This window comes from Copadichromis virginalis, linkage group LG3 (genome assembly GCF_057382275.1).
Source record: "Copadichromis virginalis isolate Kocher_CV1m ecotype Utaka linkage group LG3, C_Virginalis_male_GT1.1, whole genome shotgun sequence".
In the NCBI taxonomy this organism is placed as follows: Eukaryota; Metazoa; Chordata; class Actinopteri; order Cichliformes; family Cichlidae; genus Copadichromis; species Copadichromis virginalis.
Window position 1 is genome coordinate 17336099 of NC_140620.1, and position 12716 is coordinate 17348814.

Consider the following 12716-nt stretch of genomic DNA (forward strand, 5'->3'; position numbering starts at 1 on the left):
TTCTCATGTGTTAATCACATATTTAATTATATCACATTAGTTATAGTAATATCACTTTGTCCCTTTACTATAGTAAGAGCACTCCTGTCACTAGTTTGCATACATGTGGAAAGTTAACACAGTGAGGCCATTGTAATGGGAGACGTTAAACAAATAGTGGGACTCCTTCCCCTTATCAAGGATGTAAATCTTTAGGTGACGGCCAAGCAGAAAACAAGGTCATAATTCTCTCTGTGAGGGAGGAGGTATAGCCCCCCCCCCCCAGTGAGAGGGGCCAACATGTGAGTTTGAGGAATGTTCTTTGTCTGTGTGTCTGTATATAAGATGTAAGGCGGCGGCCACAATTCAGAGATGGTCCTGGTGTTTCACTGGGATGCTCTCTCCACATTGCGCGGACATGCGTCTAAATTAAAAAATATATTCCCTTTTTTTTTAATTTTACAGTTCGTTAAGTTTTTTTTTTTTTTTTTTTTTTTTTAAACGTTTAGGATGTTAAACCCACTTCAAATCATGTGTTGCAGGTTACTGATAAATTTTCCACAACACTTCCTTTTAATAGGTCTTTAGACAGCTGATAGGCCACCTCTGGACACACCATGCCTCAGCAGGTGATCCCTATCAGCTAATTTGTCCCATGCCCAGCTAACCCACAGTGGATCAAAACAATGTAAAATAACACACTATAAACATGCTATACAAACAGAATAAAATCATGCAAATAAAACTACACTTATAAATAAACACAAAAAATCAGAATAAAACCAATATAAAAGAGTTTCCACTGTGACAGATACACACAATACTTAGAGCAGACTATCAGACAATTTACACAACTCTGTATTACATGAACTGGTTAGAAGGCAGAACTGATTAAAAGAAAAGAGGAAATGCTGAAAGACTTACCAAGGATCAGTGCTACTACTACAAGCTGATCTTAGAGGGAAGATTAACTTTATAAAGAAAAGTGAAAACAAGGGACTTTCCAGATGATTTGAGAGTGAGTCACTCCACATAGCAGCCATGTCCATTCTGTGGAGTTCACCTGTTTTTGTGTGGAAAAAAATGGATAAATCAAATGAAGGCGTGTTAAAGTTTTAGGGTTGCACATTTTTGAATCAACGGCATCATCAGTAAGAGCTGCACTTCACTACCAAGTAACTGTACTCTTTCAGTACATCATATAGTTCTTTCATGTGGTCTGTGAAACAGCAATGAGGCAAACATTGCCCTCCTAACATGCACGTGGATGTGGTGTTGTTTGTTACCAGTGATGATGTGAGTGCTGAGTGGACTGACACTAATACTACCTAACGTGAAACTTTCTTTTATCACATTTGGAGAATTTAAATCCTATACAAATCTTTCCCCCCAATTTTTGTACAGTCTTCATAAAGATGAACCTCTTGTCTTCCTTAATCTGATGGTGGTAATTGAGATAAAACAGCACAAATTAAATCAGGCTTGGTCCTTTGTTTCTGTTGCAGTTTAGCAGGCCCAGACACATGTTGGGAGTTCTGCTGTTGTCAAAGAGTGACATGAAATTTAGCTTTTCTTTTCTTTTGTTCTTTTCTTTTTTTCCTATTCTACAAATCAACAGGAAACAGGAGTACAAAACAAAAACAGGACTAAATAATGATTCTTAATTAGCTGTAGGTCTGTGTCTGTCTGAGCTCTGAGGTAGTCTAGTAAGCTGTCCAGGGTGCATCTCTCACCCTATGACAGTTAGATTAAAGGATGGCTGGAAAATGCCACACAAACATCAATATAGATGAATAGATATTATTTGGTTTGGTGCTCGAATATGCCCTGCATTATCCACCAAGCAGTGCTTCAGCACCACCAGCTTCCCTACAAATTATCTTAAAATCAGCCTGTCTTTAAACAACTCAAGCTATCTTTAGCAAAATGGTAACATACAAAGAACCGGAGTTTTGAAAACAATGCAAAAAGCACACTGCACCCACTGTCACACCAAACACAGAGAGTTGCAGCAGTGGACATATATAGTGATGCTTTCTCCATCCCAGCATCCCTCAGACATGTACGGCATTTACTTCCAAAGATGTGCAGTTAGCATTTTGTAGGACTGTGAGCGAGCAGGAGATAACACCTCCATCTTTGGGTACTGTCCAAATTGAAACAAGGGCGCAGATTGATACTTTGGGTGGCTGTAGCTCAAGAGGTAGTGCAGGTCACTTACTGATTAGAAGTTGGTGGTTCAACCCCAGTCTACATCCTAAATAACCTTTGGGATATTTAGGATATTAACCCCAAGTTGCTCTCTGATGCATCCATTGGAGTATGAATGTTTGTGAATATTAGACAGAAAGCACTTAATCGTAGAAAAAGTGTTTGTATAAATGGGTTAATGATGCATATTATATATGTATAAATTAAATAAAATTCCCCACTCGCCCCTGCAGACGGTCAATCCTTCAAGCTTGGGTCCTGGGAGCTTGAAGGTCCTGCGCAGTATTTTAGCTGTTCCCAGGACTGCGCTCTTCTTGACAGAGATCTCCGATGTTGTTCCTGGGGCTGCTGGAGCCACTCGCCTAGCTTGGGAGTCACTGAATTGAACCTAGTGCTCCGATTATCACTGGGACCACTGTTACCTTCACCCTCCACATCTTCTCAAGCTCTTCTCTAAGGTATTTCTCGAGCTTCTCGTATTCCTTCTTCCTGATGTTTCTGTCATTCGGAACCACTACATCGATCACTATTGCCTTCTTCTTTTTGTCTACAATACAGATGTTCCTGTACACTATGCCAAGCACTTGGTTATGGCATTCCATTTATTTATTTATTGGCTGTCCCATTTGGGTCTTTAGCCATCAGAATAATTGTCTGAAGGCCAAGAAACATGCCAAACAGATTCACTTTACCAAGTGGATCATCACAGTGTTGCTGTATTGGTCCATTTAAGTCATTTCAGGTGGGACAGACATGACTAGGGGATAGGGAAGGGAGGGAAAGAAAAACAGAAGGGAGGAGAGATATGAGAGAAAACAAAGAAAAAACTCTTGGCTGGTGCCCAGGCAAGGCCAAACACAAGATGATTGCATTGGTACAATCCATTATGTGTGCAGATAGTTAGGAACTTTTTACTCTTTCACTTCCATTTGGTGATAGGGCTTTATAAACTTCATTTCCTTCCTTTTCTTTGACAAATTCATATTATGAATTCTGAACCTTTCTGTAATAACCAGGGATTTATCTACAAATCATTTGGCAAAATCTCAAAAATTTCACAAAACGACTTGCTGGATAGTTTGTCTGAGCTTCCTAGTACGAAGTATATTGTTTCCTAACATTAGAACGAGGAGGTTGGAGACTTTTTAAAATCTTGCTCTACATCATTAGCTTTGCAGTATAGTGTGGCTCTTTCATTACATTGTCCAGTCTTTACTGGAGTATCTAGTACCTACACGGGTTGGTTCAACCCGGTTTTCAGGGTTTTCCATCAGGTGGTGGTACCTGGTAGCTAGTATTTTTTAGTACGAAAATCAATACCAACATACATACCGCCACTGCATGACAGAAATATAAATAATATTTTACAAAGAAGATGAACTCGACTACAGCAAAATTACAGAATCTAATACAGCAGAAATACAGTAATATACATGTGTAATACAGTTTAACTTGGTGTGAGAAAACCATATCAGAATCAGAATCACATTTATTGGCCAAGTAATATGTGAACACATATGAGGAATTTGGTTCCAGTCAATGGTGTCTCTCAAGCACAAGAATGTAAAAACACACAATATATGAGCAACACAATGAAAACATATAGCTGTTAGACTGAGACATAGAACATCCATGTGAGACAAATCAAGACCCCAAAACAGTTTCAGGTTGTCAAGACAACATTTTCATTCTTCATTGGAAATGTAGACATTCAACATTTATTAAACCAAAAGAAAATATGATGTAAAAACAGAAAACATATATATATATATATATATATATATATATATATATATATATATATATATATATATATATATATATATATATATATATATATTAATGTTTTCTGTTAGATAGATATATATATATATATCGTTTTGTTACTATTAGTGAAAAACATCTGACAAGCAAATATTTTTAGGTTGAGTGGCTGACGGTGGGTTAATTATGTTTTGTTTTTGTAAAGTTAAAAAAATAGTCCCAATTTAATAGCTGTCACTTAGCTGTTCTTCCCCCTTTTTTAAGAAGGGGGATTTTTTGCAACTAGTTAAAAAAAAACTTGGAAAGAGGAACTTACAGAGACATGTGAAATGAGACACTTCATGGCACTCGTGTTTCACAACCACATCCTGCTGAGCTAACATGACTCTTTGAATTATCATTTGACTTTTGAAATGACTCTTTATGTGATTTGGTGCTACAAAAAGACAAATGAACTATAACTGAATATAGAGTATATCAAACTTTATATCATACTTTTTAGATGGCTAACCATAAGCAGGTATCTTGTGCTTCGGTTTCTGTTACGTGTCATCTCAGAGGCTAAAAATGTCTGTGGACCACAGAGGCTGCAGGAGCTACAATATAAGATCGACTGGTGTCTCTGGTGGAAATGTTTTTACTCTTGCTACATATGAGAAGAGTAGCAATGAGAATTGTGGATGCACAAACTAAGAAATCACAATTGCACCTACACAGGGTATGATTGCAGCTTGATAACCAAGCAAGCTATCATTAACTTAGCATTTCACTCACTCAAAAGGGAATTTGGTCAAACCACTCCATCACTGAATGTTGGAGGTTATAGCTCAATGAAGTCCCATCAAAACATCAGTTATTTGATCTTGAGGCCACCAAATCCAACACCTTCACTCCTTGGTTCAGTGTAACAGACACCAGGAATGAGTCTGAATTTCTACACCAAATATAAAAGAACTCCGAGTGAAACCCACCATGTGTTGTTGGTCCCAGCTAGTTTAAGAGGAGCTCTGTCAGCAGCTACAGAGCTCCAAGGGACAAAGTGCCTGCTGTAATAACAGAATTAAATAACAGAATTATTCAATAATTAAAATATTCAGGTCGTAGGATCTGAAACTGATGGAAGCCAAGCGAAGTGCCTAACACCTAGTTTCCACTGTTAGCTAGTCAACTCGGCTCGACTTGGTTTAAGAGAAATTATGACGTTGTGTTATTTGATGGGTACTCAGTTGTAGCTATAAATGGCCAAAACCAAGCACAGTCGAGTTATGTCGAGTCGAGTTGGTACTAGTGGGATACAGGCTTATGTGCCTGAACTAAAGTGCCTATGAGTACAACTCCTGCAACAATTTGCCCCCACCCCCTCCCAAATCTACCCAACAACAACAACCAAAGCAAAGACCAATCAGGTAATCAAAATAAAAATGAAGCAAACAAACAAACAAACAAAAAGATTGCTGATTTTACCCAACACCAAAAAAGGCAAAATACCAAATTACTTCCCTATAACACGCAGCATGATTTAATATTCTACACCGACAATCAGTGTATGCCTACTACTTGACCCAAAAGTATATAAAATGTAAAAACATGAAACAAAAACAAAACAGAACAACAACCGTAATGCAGATTAGGGATTATTTAATATAAAGTGAAACCAAAATCAACCAAATCATCTGGACTAAAAGTGATCTGTGATTCCAATCAGTGTTCCTAAACTACCACAAAAACAAAGTGTTCAGCAGTCTGTAAGAAGTGGACGGATTCAGAAGCCATATTCAAAACCAGTTACAAATCAGGAACATGGACAGTACGAGTTTTCAACAAAAATAGACAACAGTCCCTCTAGTCCATCCAGCTGAACATTATTGTCCAGACAGATAACATTTTTTACATATTCACACAGCCTAAGTCATTGGTGTGAGGAGGGAACTGACTAAACCAACAATCCCATCAAAACCAATGAGGTGTTCCCAAACATGCAACTTTACCCACATTTTACAGATGAAAAGACAAAACCGACGAGGAAAGCAAGGTCAACAGTCCTGTGGCTGTCATAATATCTCCTTCTATAATCCACAGTGATTTTTCATTTTTCCAAACTCTTACTGTCACATGTTGTGTTGTATAAACACTCGTGTGTATATATATTAGGGGTGCAACGATACACAAAATTCACGGTTCGGTTCTGTTCGATACTTTGGTGTCACGGTTCGATATTTTTTTGATACAAAAAAAATGTTCATGCCTTTTTAATTTGTCATTTATTAAAATTATAAATATATATTTTAACTCAGAAGTACAGTTTTTAAATTTAATGTTGCTGAAACAACAAAGTAATAAAAAAACAAATCTAATCGAGGAATCACTCATCTTTTGGAAAAGAGAGTTTATTACAGAGAAATGTCTCTTTCCAAACTAAAAGCTATACTATACGCTTCTTCTGGGCTATATTCTCAGCAGCATATTAAACATATCAGGTCCCCATAAGGAGAATCATGTGCTATTGGCTGTCTAAATGACTCGGGTAAAGTTTGTAGCATGCGTGTTTGTTGTTTTTGTCTGCTTCCACTTGTCTTTGCACTAGGATGATGTTGGCGTAAATGTGCAGTCATATTCGTTGTGTTCCCACTAGTGCTGTCAGCGTTAATCTCGTTAAAATGACATTAACGCCATAACGTGGCAAATCTCCGTTAATGAGTTACAGCCGATCGCCCCATGCGTGGGGCTGGACGGTGTCAACACGTTAACAAGCTAACTGCGCTAACACACTAGCTCCCACCCATGTAATTGAGCATTGCGTGGCACATCCAACATACTGTTTTACTTTTGTCCATGACGCCCTTACCTTCAGGGTCATACGTCACATGAAAACCAAAATAGTTCCAAACGCCAGATCTGAATGAGGGTGGGGGAGGTTCAATTTGTCATGTTGCAAGGAGAGCTTAACTTCTGTCTGCTAGCTTGCCCTGCGCTCAGTGAATCTGCGTTCGACTACTCCGACTAGGCTGCACTGTCGAGCGCAGATCCACTGAGCTCTCAACACAGACAGCATCGTCAGAAGGAAAGTTGATAAAATAAATTAAAAATTTTGTACTGTTCGATATATATTCGTACCGAACCAAAAGCACTGTATCGAACGGTTCAATATTGATACGAGTATCGTTGCACCCCTAATATATATATATATATATATATATATTTTTTTTTTTTTTTCACATATAATATTTTACAAATAATGTAAACTCTACTACAGCAAAATCACTAATTCTGATACAGCATAACATACAGTAATATAATAAAGTTTCACTTGGTTTGAGAAAACCATATTAAAATACTGAAGATGGACTCAAACTGTAGGTCATAAAGCTGCAATCAGATATTACAAAGATGTTTGAGAGAAATGTGAAATGCGTTTAAATTTTAGATGTTTGAAATCTGCAGCTGAATGTTCCCCATCTTTAACGCTCGTCTGACCTCAGATCATTTTTGTTTTCTTGTTTTCATTAACAAAAAAAATGAGGTTGGTTTGAACACTGACTGTTTTCTTTAAATTTTCTGTAGCTACAAAACAAAAGCAACAACAAGAAGCACAACAGGAAGATACAGACCAACGGCCAGTCCAAAAGAACCACTTACACCTCGTCCTACTGGTAGGACTGCCCGACCTGCAGGTGAGAAACAGGTGTGAGGTGTCAGCTGTCAGGTAGGTGATGAGTGAAGAGCTAAAAAGAATCCAACAACCAGGAAGCAGATTCAACTTTGATCACTGACACTGAACTCTCATAACTCACCTTTAGAATTAATAACTCTCAGGTCAAGAGTTATGGTCGTGGTGGAAGGGCTGAGGTCTTTTTTCTGGGTAACACTACATTCATATTTTCCAGCATCATTAATCATCACATCCTTCAGAATCAAAGACACGTCTCCATCCTTCATCTGTCTGTCCTGCAGATCCACCCGGTTCTTAAAAGATGGATTCTGATCTGCGGGATCAAATCGCCCATCTCGATACAGATACACATTTTTATTTTGTAGGTCAGGTTTGGTCCAAGCTACAGCTCTGAGGGAACCTTTATCTCTTAGAGCTTGACATGGTAGAATGACGTTCTGTCCAGACAAAACTGTAACGATTTCCGGGTCTGGAAGAGGAAACAACACAGAGCAAAGTGAGAGAGTAAGGATCAGAAAAGACACTAAAAAAAAAAGCTTTTTCTTATTGATGTTGAGGACACTGTGGGTCAAAAGAGGAGCCTCAGAAACCAGCACACTTGAGAAGTATCTAGTGGACACTACCACTCAGTGGAATCACAAAAGGAATTACTTACTTCAGATATGCTGCTTACTGTCTTTGACACTTGAGTTAATTTTTTCTTAATGATATGAAGTACATCTGTTTTTTTTCTTGATTGCCAAGACATCAGGGGGCATGTTTGAATTCTAATCATCTGTGGGCACTTTGACCTCAGTTTAACGTCAAAGTCCTGCTGCTTGAATTGTCTAAAACTCTGATGACAGTTGTAGATTAGAGTGGCTGTGGCTCAGGAGGTAGAGCAGGAGTGTGAATAAATATGACATAAAGCACTGCTGATTGAGACATGTATGAAGTGATTTGACTGCTCAGGTAGAAAAGTACTACATGAGCTAGTCTGTTTAGATTGAATAAGGAGCTCGTGGTAAATGGAAGCTGATGGTTTTCTCAGAGATGTTTTAATATCAGCACCACATTTTGGAAAGACTCCACAGACCTTTGTCTTCTTATTGTTTAGGGCTTACATGTTTAATTGACTTCCTGCAGGTTCCACAGAAACATGCCCTGATGATGAGTGGGGGGGTTTAAAGTAAACTTTATTTAATGAACAATTAAAACACATATTCACTTTAAAACAAAAACATTCCGTAACAATGAACTACTACTGTATTATGTGTGTTGATATTGCATTATACCATATTGTACACATGCAAACCACTCTGAAACTCTTTATTCTTCTTTATGTTGCTTATGGTGGCTGTTTGGTTTCCAACAGTTAAATCTCACCTGCAGACACGAACACAAAGACGACAGCAAACAGCAGAGTCGAGCAAAGACACGCACATGTTCCTGCAGCCATGTCCGCGCTGTAGTCCGACGATCTTTGTTTAAAATCCCGCCTGCTGATATTATCCGTGGATAACTGGACCGGGGTCTAAAACTTGACTGCGTTAGTTCAAATTCAAAGCGAGTGTGAAACATGTATCTCTTTCAGCCACTCATCTTGAATAAACGCTTTCGATTTTCCTGCGCCTGAATTATCACAAAAAAGTACCTCTTATCTGTTTTTTTTTTCATCTAAAACTTCACCCTCGAGCTCCATATGAAGTCTGGGGAAAACAAACAGGAGCAGCCGTTAAACTGTCTGTGGGCAGACAATACCCAGAACACGCCCATTTCTCTGGCAGTTGTTTTCATATAAACGAGAACATGAAGTGAAAATATGTCAAACTGTGCAAAGACAGGAAAGACTTTTGTTAATTTCCCTCTTATCGAACCAAAGCGAAGTTCCTTTCAGATACAGCTTCAAGGTTTAAAGGTGAAAACATACACATACTGATTCTCCTTCAGCTCCTCTCATATCTCTGAACTGTCTTACTAAGAAATACTCACATTACATCAGAGCTGCTCTTACACTTTATTTTAGTTACCACGTTAATCATCCCTCAGTTATGTGCTGCTTTTGACAGAATTGGTACGTTTACAGCAAAAGTGTACCACCCTTTGGTCAAATGAACTGCTTATTATGTTGCACATTTTTTACTCTAACTGAGAACTACACCCCATCACACAAGCACTTTCTCTAACATTCACACAGACTCGAATTCAGATCGATGCATCAGAAGCAACTCAGTATTCACCATCTTACCTTCCTTAAATATGCAAACTGCAGGAGCCGGAGATCAAACATGGATCCAGTTGGTTAACAACCTGCTCCCAAAAAGCCACCAAACAGGAGAGCTACACTAGAAAACACAACATACTCCATAATCACATGCCAGATATAAATTGATCCAAAACATAAACAAAACAGCCTAAACACCTACAGGGAGTGCAGAATTATTAGGCAAGTTGTATTTTTGAGGAATAATGTTATTATTGAACAACAACCATGTTCTCAATGAACCCAAAAAACTCATTAATATCAAAGCTGAATGTTTTTGGAAGTAGTTTTTGGAACATAACACGGCCTATCTTTGTTTAGAAACTTCAGTCAGCATATAATACAAACACAGACTCAGAGCAGACTCTCAGACAACTTACACAACTCTTACATGAGCTGTGGTTAGAAGGCAGAACTGATGAAAGATAAAAATAAATAAAGAGGAAATGCTCAGAGACTTGGCAAGTATCAGTGCTACTACATTCTGATCTCAGAGGGGACTTTGATGTTTTGTAACGAAAAGTGAAAATAAGGGACTTTCCGAATGACTTGAGCCTGCTCTGTGGTTCACCAGTTTTTTTGTGTGGAATAAATCCAATGAAGGAGAAAGAAAGAGCATTAATGTTTTAGGGTCGCACATTTTTGAGTCAATAACATCAGTGAGAGCTGAAGTAACTGTACTCTTTCAGTGCATCATACAGTGCTTTCATGTGGTCTATCTGTGAGACAAGCGCAGCAGCAAGTGAGTCAAATACTGCCTAACATGCACGTGAATGCGGTGTTGTTGTTAGCAGGGATGATGTGGCGTGTTTACTGAGTGGGCTGACACTAAAACTACCTAACACAAAAACATGAAACTTTTTTTTAACCATGTTTAAAATGTTTATCTCTTTCTTGGAGCGATTTAAATTCTACAAATATGCATCACCACTTTTTGTAAAGTCATAATGAAGATGAAACTGTTCGCTTCCTCAATTCGATGGTGGTGAAGGAGTTAAAAAGTCTTGAAAGCACAAACAAAATCAGTCTGACCGATCCTGTACACAGCATGTGTGAACATGTTGGAGCTCTGTTGTTAGCCAAAGAGTGACAGGAAGGTTTGTTTTTCTTTTTGTTTTCTGTTCTATAAGTCAACAGGACAAAGTCCGGTCAGACAGGGTATTTATTTGATATTTGTACCTGCATGGGTTTTTCTCCTACAAAACAATAACATGCTGGATTAGAGAATGAAATGCCTGTTGGTGTGGTACCCTGAATGTTTGAACTGTCAACAACTCTCAGCCCGCAGCGTTTGTGCCCCCCCCCCCCCCCCCCCTCACTTTTTTTTCTTGCTTTTGCTGTGAATAGTTTGTATCACAGAGCAAAACACATTTGCTCGCACCCGATGTGGTGTTAGGGTGATATTTAGTTTGGTCAGTAGGTGGCAGTGGCGGCTCAGATAAATGAGAGACTGGCAAAGTAATGCCTTACAAAAGTAACGCAGGACAGTTATTGTAATGGAAGCCGTCAGTAACAAAGAACTGCTGTTTTGCTGTGTTTCAGGTGAAAGCAGTATACGAGCACTGCATAGGTTTATGAAAAGTTAACACTTATTTAAAGTAATATTTTTTGAGTGAAATTCCTGTTAATGTGACATTAATGTGTCCAAATAAGAGAGTTAGTTAAGCTTATCTGTGGATGAACCTAGCAACATGGGTGTCCTAGAATCCTACATTAGACTTTGCAAAGTGTTGTACCATCAAAAATATGACAGAGAAAAATATTTGCTGGTTTAAGTTAAAATTATCAGAAATGTTTTGGTAAACCAGCTGGTACATGTTGTGTATTGTTTACTGTCTTTTACTCTGTTCTCTAAAGGCTGATTATAAATAATCCTCTGCAAAAGTAACGCAGGCCAGTTATTGTGATGGAAACCACCAGTAACACAGAACTACTGAGAGCAACAAAGCTCAATGTGCACCTGAATGAACCTTGTCTTCCTTCAGTGTGTAACATGATCTGGTGAGCTACCAGCCAAGAGTATGTTTCCTGCTCTGGACAAAAATCTAGAACATGTTGAATTAACATCTTCCAAAGATGGAACAACTACAAGATGACATCAGAACAGCATTGTGGACCCTTGGGAAACCCGAACTCACAAAGGTGTGCCAGCGTCTTAAGTGCAGCGAACCAACAGTGGTGGGTTTTAAAGGACAGCCCCGACGTGCTCTGATTCGGCTGGCAGAAAGTGCTCTGGACGAGATTGAAGAAGCAGAGGAATCTGAAGTGTTTCTGCTGTTTGTATAGGATCTCCAGTCGTTCATACAGTCATTACAAGAACATCCTGTGACCGAAGCGGAGCTACTTCAAACTTCTTTTTTTTTTTTTTTTTTTTTTTTTTTCTAAAACTTCTAACAGATCTCGAGGACTGCTCTGCTGTAGAGTTTTCAGCTGTCCATGGTGGAGTCTATAATGAGAGCAATCGAGGCGTTAAGGAGAATTTACAGCTCAGCGTAACACGATGGCGGTGGGAGAGGTTTTTTTAGTGTCAATGTAGGCAGTGACAGCAATATGTGGCACAACCACCCTGTGGTGTGGAAAAGAGAAAAGTGCTAACATGTGAAGAGCCAGAGTGTTGAAAACAATGCAAAAAGCCCAGTGCAGCCAGTGTCTGTGCCTTGGCACAACTTTGTATACAGTATTTACTTTCAATGATGTGCAGTTAGCATTTTGTAAGACTGCATGCGAGCCTATCTGCAGTGGATGATAGCACCCCTTCAGTTGCTGTGCGAATGGAACAGCAGTACAGAAATGTGCACTTGGGGTGGCTGTAGCTCAGGAGGTGGAGCAGGTCACTTACTGATTGGAAGA

The 12716-nt window shown here is 38.8% G+C and overlaps 1 protein-coding gene across 1 annotated transcript; it reads right to left on the bottom strand.

Moving 5' to 3' along the window:
• Positions 1 to 5575: 5575 nt before the first annotated feature.
• LOC146713119 (myelin-oligodendrocyte glycoprotein-like) lies at positions 5576 to 9484 on the bottom strand. The gene is made up of 3 exons (XM_085452425.1): positions 8990 to 9484; positions 7746 to 8093; positions 5576 to 7619 (listed from the first exon to the last, which is right to left on the bottom strand). Exons 1-3 carry the CDS (start codon positions 9060 to 9062, stop codon positions 7516 to 7518), a joined length of 525 nt encoding a protein of 174 aa, XP_085308551.1. The 5' UTR covers positions 9063 to 9484; the 3' UTR covers positions 5576 to 7515.
• Between the last annotated feature and the right edge of the window lie 3232 nt (positions 9485 to 12716).